At 35.7% G+C, this 18,958-nt stretch overlaps 3 protein-coding genes across 3 annotated transcripts in view; 1 reads left to right on the top strand and 2 right to left on the bottom strand.

Moving 5' to 3' along the window:
* LOC18017036 (vascular-related unknown protein 4) overlaps positions 1-1,182 on the bottom strand; it is a 1,520-nt gene extending 338 nt beyond the window's left edge. Inside the window, exons 1-2 of the mRNA XM_006401473.2 lie at positions 847-1,182; positions 1-59 (exon numbers count right to left, since the gene is read on the bottom strand). The exon at positions 1-59 is cut by the window's left edge and continues 8 nt beyond it. Of these exons, the coding sequence (XP_006401536.2) occupies positions 1-59; positions 847-1,182 (395 nt within the window). The remainder of the gene's footprint in view (positions 60-846) is intronic.
* Positions 1,183-12,165: 10,983 nt separating this feature from the next.
* On the top strand, positions 12,166-14,985 carry LOC18017035 (glucose-6-phosphate/phosphate translocator 1, chloroplastic). Its single transcript, XM_006401472.2, has 5 exons — positions 12,166-12,915; positions 13,362-13,587; positions 13,717-13,939; positions 14,177-14,390; positions 14,636-14,985. Exons 1-5 carry the CDS (start codon positions 12,421-12,423, stop codon positions 14,645-14,647), a joined length of 1,170 nt encoding a protein of 389 aa, XP_006401535.1. The 5' UTR covers positions 12,166-12,420; the 3' UTR covers positions 14,648-14,985.
* An 892-nt stretch (positions 14,986-15,877) lies between these two features.
* LOC18017034 (tryptophan synthase beta chain 1, chloroplastic) lies at positions 15,878-18,110 on the bottom strand. The gene is made up of 5 exons (XM_006401471.2): positions 17,711-18,110; positions 17,055-17,411; positions 16,514-16,956; positions 16,336-16,430; positions 15,878-16,245 (listed from the first exon to the last, which is right to left on the bottom strand). Exons 1-5 carry the CDS (start codon positions 18,056-18,058, stop codon positions 16,070-16,072), a joined length of 1,419 nt encoding a protein of 472 aa, XP_006401534.1. The 5' UTR covers positions 18,059-18,110; the 3' UTR covers positions 15,878-16,069.
* Between the last annotated feature and the right edge of the window lie 848 nt (positions 18,111-18,958).

The following is an 18,958-nucleotide window of genomic DNA, read 5'->3' as shown; positions in this document are numbered from 1 at the left end:
CCAATAACGCCACCTCCGTGTATCGTGTTGTTGTCCAATAAGTTCATCATGCTACATATCTATAAAGCGAAAAAAAAAATCACAAATACTTTAAAAACAAAAACAAAAAATTCTGGTTACAAATACTTAGTAGTTGATACAGATTAATTATGAACCAATATAATTAAATTACGCTTGACTTGTTAAACCTGATTATTATATTGATCTTTGTCAAATAGGAACTTAAAATTGGTACGGATTGTTGCATCAAGTTGTTGGATTATAATTTTCAAAATATTTCAATTTTGAGTCAAACCCGGCCCCATAGTATAATCAATTTCTTGCTTCTCTTGGCTAAAAGAAAATAAGAAAGATTTAGTTCTCGCCTCTCACTAACGTCTTATAACCTTATCGATCCAATGTCCTATAAAATATAAAATCATATGACTAATAGATTATAAATATCAAAATCATGACAGATCTCCTTTAATTTTACCGAACTCGACTGTTTGTCCAATGTTAAGAGGAAATAATCTATAGCAACGTACTTAGATAGATTGTATATATTGCAAAAACTAAAAACAAAAGAAAGAAGGAAAATATTTCAAACTTCAAAGTTAGACAAAAATGCTTACAAGAAAAGTTAGACAAAAATGCTTACAAACTTCCATAATATGTACATAGCTAACTAATTTTTAAAGTTTTCCAACGATGCAGTCATATTTCTTTTACCCGAACAATTTGTATAGCAGAAATCGATCATTGGTTTTGATCAATAAGACGGTAACCACTAGTTTAGAGAGAGAGAGAGAGAGAGAGGGAGAGAGAGAGAGAGAGAGAGAGAGAGAGAGAGAGAGAGAGAGTTACGTTAGGGCTACGAGAAGGAGAAGAGGCAGTGTCTTCAAGATCATAATGAAGACCAAAAGAAATATCTCTATTTCTTGTCCTCTTGATGTCGAGTTTGCTAGAAGAATTGATTCCTTCTTGTTTAGACACGTGGATGGTCTTCTTAGTGGCCACGAAAGACATTGCATCGGAGACAGAGGAAGAGCTGCAATCTCCGACATCGGCAATACTTGAAGAAGTCTCGAAGAAATCTTCGAAGTACATCGTCCAGCTACTTTCTTCTGGAGTTTGGTCGCTTGAAAACGTCGTCGGTTCTTGTTTGCTCATAATGTAAGCATTGTTCATTGAACTCTCCATGACTAATTTGGAAGAGAAAAAATAAAAAAGGAACTTTTTTTTGTTTGGTTTGTTATTTGGTAGCAACAGATGAAACATGCGTGAGGGTTAATTATATACATAGCAATGATTTTGAGGATTTATATTTTTTTCAGCAAAAACTATATTACGGAGTAGTTTATAATATGAATAATATATATATATATACATATATCTTTATGAATTAAGTTTATTTTGCTGTCAATGATGGGAATGTTGGTTTGGAATCTTGGTTTGTGGGGTCGATCTATATGATTTTTTTCTATTTGGTTGGAATAAAAGTTGGTTTGAACATTTCAAACCAATTTAATACTGTTGTTACTTCTGCAAATCTAAACATGAATATGAACTTTCAGTTATTGATATCAGCGATTAAATTATGAATATGAATTATCTATAATGTTGTTACATCAAAAAATTAGAATTTTGTTTTGCAAAACACTTCAAGTATATAATAAATGAATAATAAAAAGTTAAAAACTATGATGCAGAAAATTGGATCGCTTCACTTCTTCCAAATGTTTACCTAGTTGTTAAAAAATATATGGTTATTTTATACTTATTTCTTCAACCAATATGTAAAATGTCAATTAATATAGACTGCTTATCTGTCTATGTTCTTACCTATTATTTAGAGATGCTCGGCTCTAGGTTCTAAGTTTTTGGACTCGTATTTTCCATCGAACTACTCTATGATTACTTTATCATCTTTATCGAATAATTGTTTGGTGCATTATCCCCTAGCTATATTATATGAGACGTATTTACATATGCGAAGCCGGTATATAATAATAATGTTTTGCATTTATATGTGACCACTGGAGGAAGATGTGTCACATTCTGCTCCATATTAATATTTAAAATTGGAAAATGAGGAGCAATTTAAAACGACATGTAAACAACTTATAAAGTTTCATGTCAATTGATATATAATTCCAACTATTAAATTATCTATTACACTCTTAACTCTGAAAAGATAAGATATAAATTTTAGAGATTTCAGTAGTGACAAAACAAATCCTAGCATAAACCTTAAACTATTAGTATCAAAACGCTTAATATTAAAGAAAAAAAAAAGACAATTTCATAATGGAAGAAAAATAAATCAATTAAATTAATTCCACGAAAATAAAATAATTTTTAAAAACTTCAAATTAAATTCTGTTTTTTCCTCAAAAATTTCTGGATATTTTTCTTTTATGAATATATTAGATTGGTTTTATCCTCAAAAATATTTTTTTACCAGTGTTCAAAATCTTTCTAAAACATTCAAAAATCAAAACGTTTCCATTTCTACTCTACAATAGTTTTTTTTTTCTGAAAGAAAGACAAAGTTTAAAACTGTTTATGAATGTTATCAAGATGCCAAAACGTTGTTATTGATAAGGTGGTAAAATATATGAAAAAGCTGGTAGAACCATTGAATTGTTGGATAGGTCGAAAAAGCTTACGACGAACTATGGGAATTTAATTTATACAAGTGTGTTATTATGTTAAAATTTAGATATTTTCTAACTTATGAGATAACATATATAGTTTATGGAAGTTGAAATTTCTGAAAAATACATATCTCCACTATAAATCAGAAATCTTTATTTGATAACTACTCAAAACTAATGAAGATGGTATCCGCATGGACGGATTAGCCTACATTGAATTCACGATGATTATAAATTTGTTGTTATCAGTTCTCTACTTCTTTCATTCTCATAATTTAAGTTCACGAGTATACGTTTAAGTTTGGATTTATATAAACTATCGTTTAGATCTCTACATACATTATTCATGTAATCAATAGATTTCCAATTTTGATTTTTAAACTGTTTTATTTAATATCTTTCTGTTGAAAAAAAAGTAGTAATCACATTTTTTGGTCTTTCCTTATCAGTTCATTAATAGAGTAGACTGAAACATATCAGAGAGGTTATTGGGATATCGATTTAAGATTTTAGAGTTTAAAAATATTATGTTATTAGTTTGTGAATTTTTATATTCTTAATAAATTTTTATTATTATTCGTTTGTGGATTATATTTTTTTTATAAATCCATTTTTATTGGTTTAAAGATTTTTAGGATCTAATCAAATTCTATTGTTAATTTGAATTTTAATATTTTGTGATTTGGTTGAATGTAGTATTATTGGGATATGGATTCTCAACAATTTAAATCATAAAACATGACTTTTAAAATACTCTATGTATCTCTATGATTCTCAAAATTTGTTATAATATAATTTTTTAATAGATTGTTTAAATATACAAAACTTTTTGCAAGTTTAAAAAACTTTTACAAATTCAATACTCTATAAAATTTGATAAATCTCTTAATTAAAAATCAACCAAACTCTATGAATAACCCCATGATTAGATTCCTAATAAAATTGTTCCTTATTTATCCATTTAATTGGTGCCACCGTTGAATAATCAGTTTACTAACTTCGGATTAGGAATAAATCAACGAGCAAATGCGCCGGTTTCACATTATCTAAAGATATATATATTAAATAGACCTATATTACTAAACTATTTATTCGTACGGTACAAGTAGACGCATTTCATTAAGTTTCTTTAACGTGAACTATATGTTTATTGTTAACAATGTAGTAATTTTTGGTCAAAACAATATAGTAATTATTTAATAAGTTGATAGCATGGTTCATGATTTAAGAGAAGAATATCGAATGCTGGCATGCTGATGTGGTGAAATTTTTTTAGACCTTTGCCATTACCAAAAATTGATTTGATTTTGGTAAATAACATTTACAGTTCAAACAATCAAACTCCAAACAAAACGTAACTTTTGACTAAGAAGAAAAAAATATATGGATGTGAGAGCCTAAAATATAAATGAAAGAGTAATGTGTGGAGTTATATATGAACCTAAAATAAAAAGAAACCTAGAGCAAATGATCAGTCCTACTTTTCACCCGACATCCTTTTTTGTCTTTTTGTGTATTTAATTATTTGAATTATAGGTAGGTCACCAAATACATTGATCAAAATTTTTGGAAAAAAAGACATATTTTGGGTTTAATAGTAATTGGACTTACGATTGTGGTTACTTTGTTCATTACTTGTGTTAACATGCTAATATGCTATGAAAAAACGTCTTTCCTAGAAATTTTAACTTTAACAAATCAATTCGGTGGTTCAGTAGTAGAACATTCACTATGTAGAAGATGCCAGAATATGACGTTTTTACTATAAACTTTAATGATAGCTTTTTATAATGGTTAAACTATTTAAGCGATATTGAAATAAGTAAATGAGTTTATGGAAAAATGTAGACATATTCTAAAATTTTTTTTTTTTGTGGTATTCTATATTTAGGATTGGTTTGGATTACCAAATCAACCTAGAAGAAAATTGGATTCAAACGTCTATTTCCCGATTAGGCGATTACTTCTTTTGCAAGCTGTGATAGTATTTCGATACGTCTTAGAAAGATTGATAACCGTATACATTAAAGTTCCAGTTGAGAAATAAGATCCTAGATTTTTTTTTTAAAAAACATTACAATTTATATGAGAGTTAGGTAATTAATAAAACTAAACCAACAAAGAAGTTTGGAATTTGTCAACTTCCAGTTTAATAATCTAAATAATTGACTTTGTAAAACTCCTTGGCATACGTCAATAGAAGATCTTGCAAAGATTTTATTTCATTTAAAAATGAATTTATTTTATTATTGAGATGCCGAACTTAGGGATTAACCATACTAATAAGTGTCCTTACTTTTATTGGTTTTATATTGTTATTTCCTCAGGTTTATTTATATATATATGTATATACTGAAAAAGGATATTTGTATATGTTATTATTAGTAATTAAAATTCTATTACCAGTAGCTTTACACGATTAGTTAGCTTTACACGATTACCGTGTAACCGGCCGGTGACAAGTTAGTATAGATATTAGTAGTTATTAAAATGATATTACCTATAACAATATGCATTCTATAAGTTTAAATCCGAGTGCTGAAACTAATATGTTTTTGTTTATTTGTTTCTACATTCTAATATGTTTATGCACCTGAGATTTAGATACAATTTTTTTATAACATAGCTAGAAAAGTTTTAAGCTAACGTCACTTGTATCAATTAAGAACTACTAAGAATACAGTTTTAAGATAAAGTCTACGTGGCACCTGTGGAATTAGTGGGTTCCAATTAAAACTACAAATTAAATAAATGACGATCAAAGGAATATTACTTTGTACTTAAAAAAAAACAAATGACGTTTAAAGGTCAATGATTTGTATGTTTCCGATTAAATTTAAAATAGATTCTGTTGCGTCACATGGTAAGATAAACAAAAGCTTTCAATTTAGTTTTCCCGCGATTATTAATCGTACGATAGATAGTTACAAGATAACCTCTTACTCAGTTTATATTTCCATTTTCAGCCCTTAACTTTCTTATTAACCAAATCAACACTTGATTTCTACTTTTCTTTTGATCAAATCTCTACTTTAAAGATTACTATCGTAACAATTCTTTTGAAAACTTATATCCTCATGACTTTGTCTGATTATGTGAGACCTCAAATGTATAAACTTTCATAAATTATTGTATTAAAATTGAATAGTTATCAGTTTTTTGTTAATATCTAAACCATTTTATATACATATAAACGACAGATTTATCCACTTAAAAAGGTAGATTTAGTTTATAAGAAAATTAGATTTATGAGAACAAAATATAAAGTTTACTGGATTGTAATTGTGTTATCACTGCATTATTATGCGGATACATATTCGTGTGATAAGTGAGAGGTTTTTGCTCAAAATTAGAACCATCAATGCCTTTTTCAAATAAATCTTTTTGAACTGTTGTGTCATTTTCCTTAATGAAGTAAATCACAAATGGTTGAAGGAAAAAAAAAAATCTGATAAGTGAAATTACAAATAGACACGTATGGGCAATATATATGCTATAGCAATATATAAGCTACCAGACGTGTGACGTGAAAGTGAAATGCACATGCTATGACATCGGCGTGTGAGTCACCAACTATTCCTAAGTTGTTAAGCTAAACATGATTATGAGAGAGGTTAAGGGCAATTATTAGGAATAAGGACTTATTTCTGCTTCGGTATATTGTCTATCGTTTGTTTATTTTTTTACTCTTGAAAAAACGGTTGTAACATTTTCTGTGAATTTTAGAAAATTATAAGAAATTTACAAATAACATTAATAATTTACGAATTAAACACTATTATAGAAAAATAATATTTCCCACACTAATAATTTATAGACATAATGAAAACGTTAGTCCTATTTTCATATGTGACGAAAACTTATTTTTTTGTATTAGAAACATATAGTAAGTAATAATAGTTAAGAAAAACACTATTAAACACTATTATTTAGTAGGTTCATAGCTTAAAAAACTTATTAGCTTGGGAAATATGAAACACTCATTTGTTTCCTAATCACTAAAATAAAACACTATTAAGCATTTTGATCTTTATCTTTAATTAAACTATATATACATATATTAGATTTGTGTTGTTTATAATTTTTTGGTGTTCATTATATTTTCTTATTATCACATATACATCTATACATCTTTCAAAAGAATTAAAACGTATCCATTTCCTGAATCGTTGTATATCAAATACTTGAAACTCATTTTTTCCTTTTTATCACTATCGGAATTGATGAAAGAGTGATAAAAACATCTAAAACACCATCGTAAATAGGATATAAAGCTGGCAATTCTGGTGACACACATATTAATATATTATTTCTCTTCCAAAAAACTGAATAAACCGAAATGTTGACTTCAAAACCTTTCTTTGTTGCGGATTAGCATAGTCAAATTGATATTGGATTCTAAAATGGATGGGCTTAATGGGCTTTTTTTGATGGGCTTAATGGGCTTCAACTGAGCAAATTGTAACATGTAGAAATTGACAATTGGGGTGACTAATGCGATGGCTGATCCAGTTTCGGCAATTCATATTGCGTATTTTTTGGGGTTTCAAAGTTTTATAATTTAGAATATTAAATCAGCATTAAATTTTAAGCTTGTATACGAAAGTAAAAAACTAATAGATATATGCATGTTTGATTTGTTTTTTCCTACACGTTTTAAATAATTTGTTTTTGTTGAACCATTCGATCTTTACATTATTCGTGTGAAAAAGTATGAAACTGAAGCCCCAATGACTCTTCCTTAGTTCGTATTTGTGAGGACACAAATCAAAATGGAATCTTATTTCCGATTGAAGCAAAGTAACTTGTGAGATCATCACTTTTTTATTAGTTTGCAAACTTTTGAGTTGATGCGTCCAACAACCATTGACTTTTTTTTTCTTACCTGAATTGAGTTAGATGTTTAAACATTTATTTTCACCAGGTAGAAAGGGTAAAAAATGTCTCAATGGAACACACTTTTTACCCAAATCCAAAAAAAAAAAAGAAGAGACAGAAAGTTAAACCTTTTTTTTTTTAATTTGCTAACGAGTTAAACCTAAACTCTCGAATAGAAATACCCCAGTATCCCACAAGTCTCAAATCTCAATGATTAAAAAAAAAAAATACATTGTATTTGTCAACAAATATCAATCTCCTTAAAAAGTAGGAAAGTGTTGTAACACATATCATATATGGACTCTTATACCGGCCCATTAGGCCTATCAGGGCATTGTACTTAACCTAGATTCCCTATGTACTCTATATATACATTCCAGTGATTAATAAAGTTTCTAAGAAGTTTTCACAACACGTTATCAGCACGATAAGACTCTCTGAGCGAAAAACCCTAATAAATCCGGCCACCACCAAAACCCTAAAAGCAAGTCGAAACTTAAAAGACACATATCTTCCAAACCGTGAGGAACCAGAAGACGATCTACATATCAAATCGAAGCCCTCGACGAGACGAATCTACTGGTGAAAACCGTTTGTCGATCCAACGTCGGACGCGCCCTCACGCACACTTACAGTACACGACGATCAACCGAAAAAAAAAAAAAAAAAAAACCAGATCCGAGTTTTTCCTTCTTCAACCAGCAGCTTCTCCAGTTTTGGTGATCAATCCTTGGAATTTGTAGCGGCTAACTGAGGTCTATTAGCTCCCAGTTTCATTAGCCTGTCAGAAATCCAAAGGTGGAAAAGCACACCAGCAAATGGAAACCATAGTCGTAGATAGTGGATCCAGCCACACTATCTTAAGAAACAAAAGTTACTTCATAAACCTAACCTATCAAACCGCAAATATTAGCACCATCGCGGGCCCCTCAAACCTTATCGAAGGATATGGCCATGCCTATGTGTTGCTATCAAATGGCACACAATTTGAAATACCAGATGCTCTATATTCTCCTAGTTCGAAGAGAAATCTTCTGAGCTTCAAGGATATAAGACAGAATGGTTTCCACATAGAAACCCAAGGTCAAGGGAACAAAGAATCCCTCCTAGTCACTAAAACCGTAGACGGCCATAAACAAATCCTCGAAACCATACCCGTGCTCTCTACTGGACTTTACCATGCTAAAGTCAGTATGATTGAAGCTAATACCACTCTCAAAGCCCGGTTTACTGATTATACTATTTGGCACGACCGGCTCGGTCATCCCGGTGCAAATATGATGCGTAAACTAATTCAAAACTCTCAAGGGCATACCCTCAAAGAAAACCGAGCTTATCCTCAACACCTCATGTGCACAGCTTGTTCTCAAGGCAAATTGATCACTCGGCCTTCACCAGTTAAAATCTCTAAACAAACACTTCATTTCCTAGAAAGAATCCAGGGCGATATCTGTGGACCTATACATCCATCTTCCGGACCATTCCGGTACTTCATGGTCCTTATAGACGCATCGACCCGTTGGTCATATGTTTGTCTCTTGTCCTCTCGGAACCAAGCCTTCGCTAGGTTCTTGGCCCAAATCATAAAATTGCGGGCCCATTTCCCTGACTTCCCACTAAAGACTATCCGCCTTGACAATGCTGGTGAATTTACCTCACAAGCGTTTAATGACTACTGTATGGCCATGGGGGTAACCGTGGAACATCCTGTAGCACATGTCCATACTCAAAATGGATTGGCTGAATCATTCATTAAACGCATTCAATGGATAGCCCGACCATTACTCATGAGATCAAAGCTCCCGGCCTCAGCATGGGGACATGCAGTATTACATGCTGCTAAACTCATACGCATCCGGCCATCTAGTGAACACAAATATTCCCCATCCCAACTACTCTCGGGTCATGAGCCAGACATCTCCCATCTCAAAACATTTGGGTGTTCAGTATATGTACCCATTGCTCCACCACATCGAACCAAAATGGGACCTCAAAGAAGGATGGGAATATATGTTGGTTTTGACTCTCCCACCATCATAAGATATCTCGAGCCAACCACTGGAGATCTCTTCAAGGCCAGATATGCGGATTGCCAATTCGATGAATCGATATATCCCTCTTTAGGTGGTGAGACAAACAAGCTGGTCAAAGATCTTTCATGGAATCAAACATCATTAAATTGGCAAGATCCTCGGACTCTAGAATGTGATTCAGAGATCCAAAAGATTATTCATTATCAAAAGCTAGCTAATCAATTGCCAGATTCCTTTGCTGACCCGACCAAAGTAACCAAATCGTACATCCCAGCTTGTAATGCACCAGTACGAATAGCTGTCCCAACGGGACAGACCCAAGTTGCTACAGAGTCTGCACCACGTCTCAAACGGGGCAGACCTCTCGGTTCCAAAGATAAGAATCCCCGGAAATCAAAGAAAGGTGCAATAACCGAAACCGGGATTCCTGCAATATCAGACATAGCCGCGGCTGAGACTCAATCTAATGAACCCTCAATGGAAGTTCGGGACGCCGAATCTCCAGGTTCAGAAGATAACAATGAGATCTCCATCAATTACAATATGTCCGGAATACAATGGAATCGAAAAGAAGTCGACTTAAATGCACTCTTTGCATACAAAGTAGCACTTGATGTTGCGCTCACGCAAGAGGATCTAGAACCCACGTCAATAACACAGTGTACACATCGAACAGATTGGCTAAAATGGAAAGAAGCCATAAACGTGGAGTTAAAGAGTCTCAAACTCAGAAACGTGTTCGGTCCGATCATCCGGACCCCATCACACATCAAGCCAGTGGGCCACAAATGGGTCTTTGTGCGCAAAAGGAACGAACTCGGTGAAGTCGTTCGATACAAAGCACGGCTCGTAGCACAAGGATTCTCACAGAGACCCGGAATCGATTATGAGGAGACTTATTCTCCAGTGGTGGATGCAACAACATTCCGATTCCTCATAAGTCTGGCCATAAGAGAAAATCTTGATCTGCGGTTAATGGAGTAACCGCATATCTCTATGGGCCCCTGGACAACGAAATATATATGAGACTCCCAGATGGCATTGAACTAAAAGACAAAAATGCATCTCGAGATCAATACTGCATCAGGCTGAACAAATCCTTGTATGGACTGAAACAAAGTGGGCGTATGTGGTACAACCGCCTCAGCGATTACCTCATCAAAGAAGGCTACAAAAATGACCCCATCAGTCCATGCATCTTCATCAAGAAGTACTCAAACAAAGGATTTGTAATCATAGCAGTATACGTGGATGATCTAAACATCCTCGGAACATCTGGTGAGATCTCCCAAACAGTCGACTGCTTAAAAGCAGAATTCGAAATGAAAGACCTAGGCAAAACAAAGTACTGTTTGGGATTACAACTTGAGTACATCAAAGGAGGAATCCTTGTGCATCAATCGGCTTATATCGAAAAGGTACTCAAGCGATTTAATATGGACCAAGCTCACCCATTGACTAGTCCAATGGTAGTTAGAAGCTTAAGTGATGACCCTCTTGGTCCCAAAAAGGATGATGAAGAAATCCTTGGTCCTGAAAAGCCATACCTCAGTGCTGTAGGAGCGTTAATGTACCTGGCTAGTCACACTAGACCAGACATATGTTTCGCCGTGAACCTCCTCGCTCGATATAGTTCATCTCCAACTCAGAGGCACTGGAACGGTATAAAACATCTCCTAAGATACCTTCGAGGTACTCAAGACTTAGGACTCTTCTATACTAACCAAAATAAAGATGGGTTAGTCGGCTTCGCCGATGCAGGATATCTATCAGATCTGCATACTGCCAAGTCTCAAACTGGCTACGTTTTTACGCATGGAGGAACAGCCATCTCTTGGAGATCAATGAAGCAGACACTCACTGCCACTTCATCAAACCATGCTGAAATCCTAGCCATTCATGAGGCTAGTAGGGAATGCGTCTGGCTGCGCTCCATGACTCAGCACATCCGCAGAGATTGTGGTATGGACGAAGACACACAGCCCACGGTGATGTATGAAGACAACGCGGCATGCATAGCTCAGCTCAAGGAAGGATATATCAAAGGAGATCGGATGAAGCACATTCTACCGAAGTTCTTCTCAACCTCAGACTGGCAGAAGGACGACACTCTCAGCGTTCAGCAGGTCCGATCCAGTGAGAATTCAGCTGACCTCTTCACCAAATCATTGCCTACTTCAACACACCGGAAGCTCGTCAAACAGATAGGAATGTATAGACTTAGAGATCTGCAGTGATGCTACAATCAGGGGGAGTAATGCGTGTTGTACTCTTTTTCCTTCACCATGGTTTTGTCCCACTGGGTTTTTCCTGGTAAGGTTTTAATGAGGCAACATTCCCCAGCGCATTATCGAGATTCCGATTGAGTAGCTGGCCCGGTTCACTCGTCCAAGGGGGAGTGTTGTAACACATATCATATATGGACTCTTATACCAGCCCATTAGGCCCATCAAGGCATTGTACTTAACCTAGATTCCCTATGTATTCTATATTAAAAAAGTTTCTAAAAAGATTCCCTATATACTCTATATTAAAAAAGTTTCTAAAAAGTTTTCACAACAGAAAGAAATAAAGAAAATAAAAAGACAATAGCGTTCTCTCCCATCTTATAAAAGCGCATATATACTGCTTAGATTTTCTATATAATTCTCTCTCTCTCTATAAACACTACGAAGAAGACAATCCAATTGTTTTAAGATCTTTCTTCTTTTTTGAATTCTTCTTCGTTTTAGATTCCAGGTCAAACACTTTGATCGATTCTCTTGCTACTAACTAAACTTCTCCGTGATCGAAGTTTTTTTAAAAATAATTTTATTTTAATTCGACGAAAAAGCTTTTTTCCTTTTTTTTTCTCTTTTATTCTTCCGGCGATGGTTTTATCGGCGAAGCAGGCTTTCTCTGCTAAGATCGGATTCTCCAATCCACTTTTGCGACGAAGCCCTTCTTCCTCACTCCTGCGATCTCCTGTTTCACTCTCGTTCCCATCGACGGAGCTTCCAAAACGCACAGCGTTAGCCCTCTCGAAGCCTCTGCACATCTCTTCTTTGAGAGCAAAGTCTCCGGTGAGATGCGAAGCCTACGAAGCCGACAAATCGGAGCCTCAGCCGATCGATGATTCGGCGGCGGCGGAAACGAAATCGGAGGCGGCAAAGAAACTGAAGATCGGGATTTACTTCGCTACTTGGTGGGCTTTGAACGTTGTCTTCAACATCTACAACAAGAAGGTCTTGAACGCTTACCCTTATCCATGGCTGACCTCGACGCTCTCTCTCGCCGCCGGTTCGTTGATGATGCTCATCTCTTGGGCTACTGGGATCGTCGAGACTCCCAAAACCGATTTCGATTTCTGGAAAACTCTTTTGCCGGTAAGTGGGTTGGTGGGGAAAAAAAAAAGTTTGGTGGGTTTTTGATTAGAGAAGAAAAAGGTTGGAAATTTAGGTTTGATGTCGATGTTTTCGATGATGGGTTATTGAGGTTTATGGTCAAGTTGATGCAGATCTTGCAGGAATATTTGTTGTTTTTTTGTTACCTGAGTGATATGCTTAGTTTTGTTTGCTTCCTGAGAGAGAGAGAGGAGAAAGTGATGTTTTTTTTGGCTGTGTTTGTTCATAAGCTGCTGAATTTTGGTTGTTTGTTATAAATTCTGAATTTTTCATAGCTAAATTCTTTGAATTCAAGTGTCATTTTTTGAGAGTCTGAAATTAGCATGTTGTATTTTTAGCTTCTAGTAAAATCATCGTGGTTTAAAGTATTAAACTTTTTGAGATTTTTGTTGTACTAAAAGTGGGTTTTTGTTTGGATTGGCTTAAAGGTTGCTGTGGCACACACAATTGGTCATGTGGCTGCAACGGTGAGTATGTCAAAGGTTGCGGTTTCGTTCACTCACATCATCAAGAGTGGTGAACCGGCGTTTAGCGTCCTTGTCTCGAGGTTCCTTTTGGGTGAAACTTTCCCTACTTCGGTTTACCTGTCCCTCATTCCCATCATTGGTGGTTGTGCTCTCTCTGCTCTTACTGAGCTTAACTTCAACATGATTGGTAATTAAATATTCTAAACACTCCAATGTTTTTGTCTTTGTAATTCTTTTTAGCTAGCTTCTATAAGCAGTTGTATGATTTGGATTGAGAACTAAAAATGATCAAATCTTTCTGTTTCTGCCCTCTCAGGTTTCATGGGAGCGATGATTTCGAACTTGGCTTTCGTCTTTCGTAACATCTTCTCGAAGAAGGGAATGAAAGGGAAGTCTGTGAGCGGAATGAACTACTACGCTTGTCTCTCCATGTTATCACTCTTGATCCTCACACCTTTTGCAATTGCCGTTGAAGGACCTCAGATGTGGGTCGATGGCTGGCAAAAGGCTCTCTCCGACGTCGGACCTCAGTTTGTCTGGTAATTTCCGGCTAGAAACTTCTTACGAGAAAGCCAACTCTTTTTAAACTCAAAGTCTCGGTTTGATGTTTTGTCCTGTTAGATGCAGTCTTGTCCTGTTCCTATAACCCCTTGTGAAAAAGACCCACTTATCAAGTTCTTGCCTTTATCTCTCAGAGTTCTTGTTTTCCTTCTAATCATTAATAGTCCTTGAGTCTTTTCGTGTCTAGGCCAATTAATCCATCTCATTCGCTGTAGGTGGGTGGCTGCGCAGAGTGTGTTCTATCACCTCTACAACCAAGTGTCTTACATGTCCTTGGACCAAATCTCTCCGTTGACATTTAGTGTCGGTAACACCATGAAACGTATCTCTGTCATCGTCTCATCCATCATTATCTTCCGCACTCCAGTCCAGCCCGTTAATGCCCTTGGAGCCGCCATTGCTATCCTTGGAACCTTCCTTTATTCCCAGGTAAACACGTAGCACAATAACCTTTGAATGACCAATATACCCCTGTTATCCATATGATGAGTAAGCGTCTCTTGGCTTCACTTCACAGCCACATGATGACCTTTTAGCCATATGATTAGACTTAACTATTACTTCTTCGTCATTGTCAAGAACCGTCTTAGTTTATTGGTTTGGTTTACTTTTTTGAGCAATAGTTTAAGATTTAGAACCATATCATTAACATGGGGTTTTCACGTGTCGTGCAGGCAAAGCTTTGATCGGGCAAGACAGGGAGTGTTCAAGTCCGATGTTGAGCTCGTGATTTCGGTGAAAACCAGGAAAAGGGGCTTAATGTAGATATTTGTCCTGAATAATGAAGAAATGAGAATGGAGACGACAATGTTTAGTGTGTTAGGCAGTTGTTTAAATTGAGCTTTTTGGATTTTTAAGTGTTTGATTTTGGGGGAAATGAGAAGATCGCCTCTTTGTAACTAAAGGGAATTAGATATTGTCTCCTTGCGAATAAGACACCCCTATACTCTCTTTTCAATTAGGAGAGAAACATTTACAAACAAAATAGAGAAAATCATTTCGAGATTATTCCCTCGTTTATACATATGCATGAATTTCAGGTCATATAATCTTATTGATAAGTTAGATGTGTTGAAACAAAAAACAGAGCGTGGTTATTTGTGTAGCGTATTACTTCTAAAATCGATTATATATGACAATTCTATTAATATCAAATTCGGCAACATATTGAATGTTAATCATTTGTAAGCAAGAAATCTAAAGAAAGAATCATACCAAAAAAAAAAAAAAAAAAAATCTAAAGAAAGAATAAATCTTCTTATCAAATCAAAGAAAGAGTATCTACCAGTGATGATTTTTTTTTTTTGGTAAGATGTTAAATAGAGTGATGATTTTTTTTAATACATAAGTATAGCAATGTTGATGCCTGGGACTGTCACAGAGGCATTGGATTTTGGTTGAGTGGCAGAGAGAGAAAAAGGGATGTCTCTTGGGATTTCAGAAGAGGCAGAGAGATAGGTTCAGTGAAGAATATACTAAAGGAAGATTCTCTCTATCGGAATTTGCAATTTGCTTATTTATTGATTGATTTCTTCGTTATTTATTGATTGATTTCTTCGTCAGAGTCAGCACCTCTCTGATGCTATATCGTAAAGATCACAAGCGAAACTTAACAATAGCATATGCTATATATCGTAAATATGCGATCTTCTGACAATTGTACCTTTTTCTTTTTCTAATATAAGATCACGTATGAATTTTGAGATAAAATTTTACAAATTTACAATCAGTTAAACTAGCTGCAATGTCATAGAGGTCTTCTTTGACCGGATTGTTTGAAAAAGAATTGTTAGATAGGAAAATACACATGTGTCTGTGTGTTTTGTTTTTTTCGGTAGAGTTTAGATAAAAAAATCATGCTTTTAAATCCGCAAAAGTAGTGTTTAGAGAAAACAAAGGAGACGGTAGATTGCAGAACAAACAAAATATGAAATGTCTTTTTTAATAGATAATATTACATTTATTCAACTTTGTTCTACTCGTAGTCCTTTTTCTGTTTCCTTCTATTTTGGAAACGTCCCGACAGGAGAAGCAGAAGTACAAATAAATTACAAGTACAAAAAGATTTCACTGTCTGAATATCAAAAACAAACAAAAGGGTTTTTTCTTCAAACTTCAAGATATTTAGCCACCGTCTGAACATCTTTATCTCCTCTTCCACTAAAGTTCAAGACCACTCTCGTTCCGTCCGGTAACGTGGGACATAGCTTCTCGAGGTGAGCAAGCGCGTGTGATGTCTCCAGCGCCGGAATTATCCCCTCTAACCGCGACACTCTCTTGAACGCTACAAGCCGCAAATCAAAGGAAACACAAAAAGATGAGATATGAAACAAAGAAGAGATTACAGAACAAAAGACTATGCATCGATCCATACCTTCCAAGGCTTCTTCGTCGGTTACGCTATAGTATTCAGCACGTCCCATGTCTTTAAGGAAACTGTGCTCTGGTCCAACTCCAGGGTAGTCCAATCTGTAAAAGAAACCCAAAACCGTGATCATGCAACAGCTTTACTAATGATGGCTAGCGGATTTGAGTAGAGAAATTTCTCTTACCCTGCACTTATGGAGTGAGGTTCAATGATTTGACCATCATCATCTTGCAGCAAGTAACTCATAGCTCCATGAAGAACACCGACATCTCCCTTTGTCAACGTGGCAGCGTGTTTGCCACTATCCAATCCAAATCCAGCAGCTTCCACACCGATCATACGGACCTCTGTGTCATCTACAAATTCATGGAAGAGTCCCATTGCATTTGAACCACCACCAACACAAGCCACCAAGACATCTGGTTTCCCTCCCCATTTCTCCAACGCTTGTCTCCTCGTTTCTTTACCGATCACAGCGTGGAAGTCTCTGACCATCATCGGATAAGGATGAGGACCCGCCACAGATCCCAATATGTAATGAGTAGTCTCAACATTTGTCACCCAATCTCTTATTGCTTCTGATGTCGCGTCCTTCAATGTCGCTGTTCCAGAGTGAACTCCTCTCACCTGTAACACCACAAACCAGGAAGAAAAAGGGGTCAGAAACAATGTTTGTTGCATTTAAAACAGATGACCAATCAATGGAGATGAATCTTGAGCATCACCTCGGCACCAAGAAGTCGCATTCTGAACACATTGAGAGCTTGTCTCTCCATATCTTGTGCACCCATATAGATAATGCACTGCAGACCAAAACGGGCACAAACCGTGGCTGTAGCCACACCGTGTTGACCAGCTCCAGTCTCAGCGATAATCCTCTTCTTCCCCAAACGCTTGGCGAGAAGCGCCTGAGCCACGGCGTTGTTGATCTTGTGAGCTCCTGTGTGGTTCAAGTCTTCTCTCTTCAAGTATATAAGCGGCCCTTCGCCATTTTCGCGACGGTAATGCTCTGTAAGCCTCTCTGCAAAATACAGAGGGCTTTCTCGACCCACGTAGTCTTTCAAGATCCCTGCCAACTCTCTCTAACAGGATTCATTGACACAAACACACAAGACATGAAATCAGACAAATAACCACAGAGAAGCCGAATAAGAACACCAAAGCAAGGTTTTTTTAATTTCATTTTCGCTCTGTTTCGGAAAATTTCCATAGTCTCTAACAATTTCGTCGACATACAGAACCATCAATTAGATGGCATCGACAAGATCCAAACTTTATCTCAATATGGAAATGACAACGCTAAAATCCCAACGACCCACAACGCAAGATGTTTCATTTCTAATTCACGAAGAACAAGGTCTGAGAAATCGAACCCACAAACCTGGAAATCATCGTCGGTGGCGAGAGAATAGAAAGCCGATTCGAGCTCAGAGAGAGCGTGCATTAGCGTTTCAGGGACATACTTCCCACCAAACTTCCCGAACCGACCAAAGGAATCGGGTCTTTGCCACAGGGTCGGGTCAGATCCGGTGGCCATGAGAACGGCCGGTTCCTTGGCGATAGTGCAAGAGACGGAGAAAGATGACCTTGAGCGAGACGATGGCAGAGGCGTAAATTTGAGAGCTTTGGAGGGCGATCTCAAATGGGTCAACTGGGAAGAGGAAGACGATGACGAAGGAGCTGAAGAAACGGAGGTTCTGAATGTAGCAACGGTGCCTGAGGCTGCCATTACTGAATCTCTCTTGGTCAATATTTTTTCCCCTCCTTGGATATCCTTCCAAAGTAAGGGCTTTTATAGATTCTTTACGAAAAAAAGAATAATTTGGTCAAATTTCTGACCACAAAAACAAATAAAAATACATATTAGTTTAATTCAATATTTAATACCAAATAAGTCTTTTACCAAGAAAAAAGTAAGTTGGTAGGACGTAGAAGATGGGATTCGATTTTAACACATGGTTTTGAAAATACATATCCAAATGATCCATCACCTACCCCTTATCTTTACATTTGTTTAATTTTTTTTTTGGTTTACAACTTACAAATTTCTCCCAATCACTATAAATTAGTACAGTATATTTGTTCTATATGACTATCTAAGTATACCAGCTCCTCCATGACCCCGTTGATTTAAGTTTTTAGACCAAAAAATATATTTACGAAAAAATTACAATGTAACTTCATATTATCCTTTACATATTAAGCAAGTTCACAATGACTCATCAAAATCGACACAAAATCATCCTAGAATTTATTTATTCGTTGAATCTAAAGATTCGATTTTTTGTTTCTTAATTGAGATGCTTCATGCATAACCCTATATATTAACATTAACAAAGAGTGCAACTTACAAAATACCTGAAAAAAAAAACATACTTGAAATCTTCACCAATCAGGAGCGTTAGGGACAAAGCCTCAGCTCTCAGGTACGTTTTGTTATACTTATACACTTGTTATGTGATATTATTATTGTAAATTTTGTGCCAATGCTTTTATTCAAAACATAGCACAATCATATGCAACACCACATGCGATGTATAGGCTTTAAACTGATGGCCACTTATTTTGTCTTACTTGATTTTTCAATCGAACCACAATATATAGTTTGTTCATGCAGTATTTATTAGTC

This window comes from Eutrema salsugineum, unplaced genomic scaffold (assembly GCF_000478725.1).
Source record: "Eutrema salsugineum unplaced genomic scaffold, Eutsalg1_0 scaffold_2, whole genome shotgun sequence".
NCBI lineage: Eukaryota > Viridiplantae > Streptophyta > Magnoliopsida > Brassicales > Brassicaceae > Eutrema > Eutrema salsugineum.
Note: the sequence above shows the minus strand (reverse complement) of the source record. Positions and strands in the feature narration are given on the sequence as shown.

Bases quoted from the DNA above. Each gene is read 5' to 3' on its own strand.
- LOC18017035 (XM_006401472.2), top strand. From the start codon at position 12,421: ATGGTTTTATCGGCGAAGCAGGCTTTCTCTGCTAAGATCGGATTCTCC. The intron at 13,588-13,716 runs GTAATTAAATAT...CTGCCCTCTCAG, and splicing joins GCTTAACTTCAACATGATTG to GTTTCATGGGAGCGATGATT. The intron at 13,940-14,176 runs GTAATTTCCGGC...CATTCGCTGTAG, and splicing joins GTCGGACCTCAGTTTGTCTG to GTGGGTGGCTGCGCAGAGTG.
- LOC18017034 (XM_006401471.2), bottom strand. From the start codon at position 18,058: ATGGCAGCCTCAGGCACCGTTGCTACATTCAGAACCTCCGTTTCTTCA. The intron at 16,431-16,513 runs GTAAGAGAAATT...TTTCTTTTACAG, and splicing joins CCTCACTCCATAAGTGCAGG to ATTGGACTACCCTGGAGTTG. The intron at 16,246-16,335 runs GTATGGATCGAT...TGCGGCTTGTAG, and splicing joins CGACGAAGAAGCCTTGGAAG to CGTTCAAGAGAGTGTCGCGG.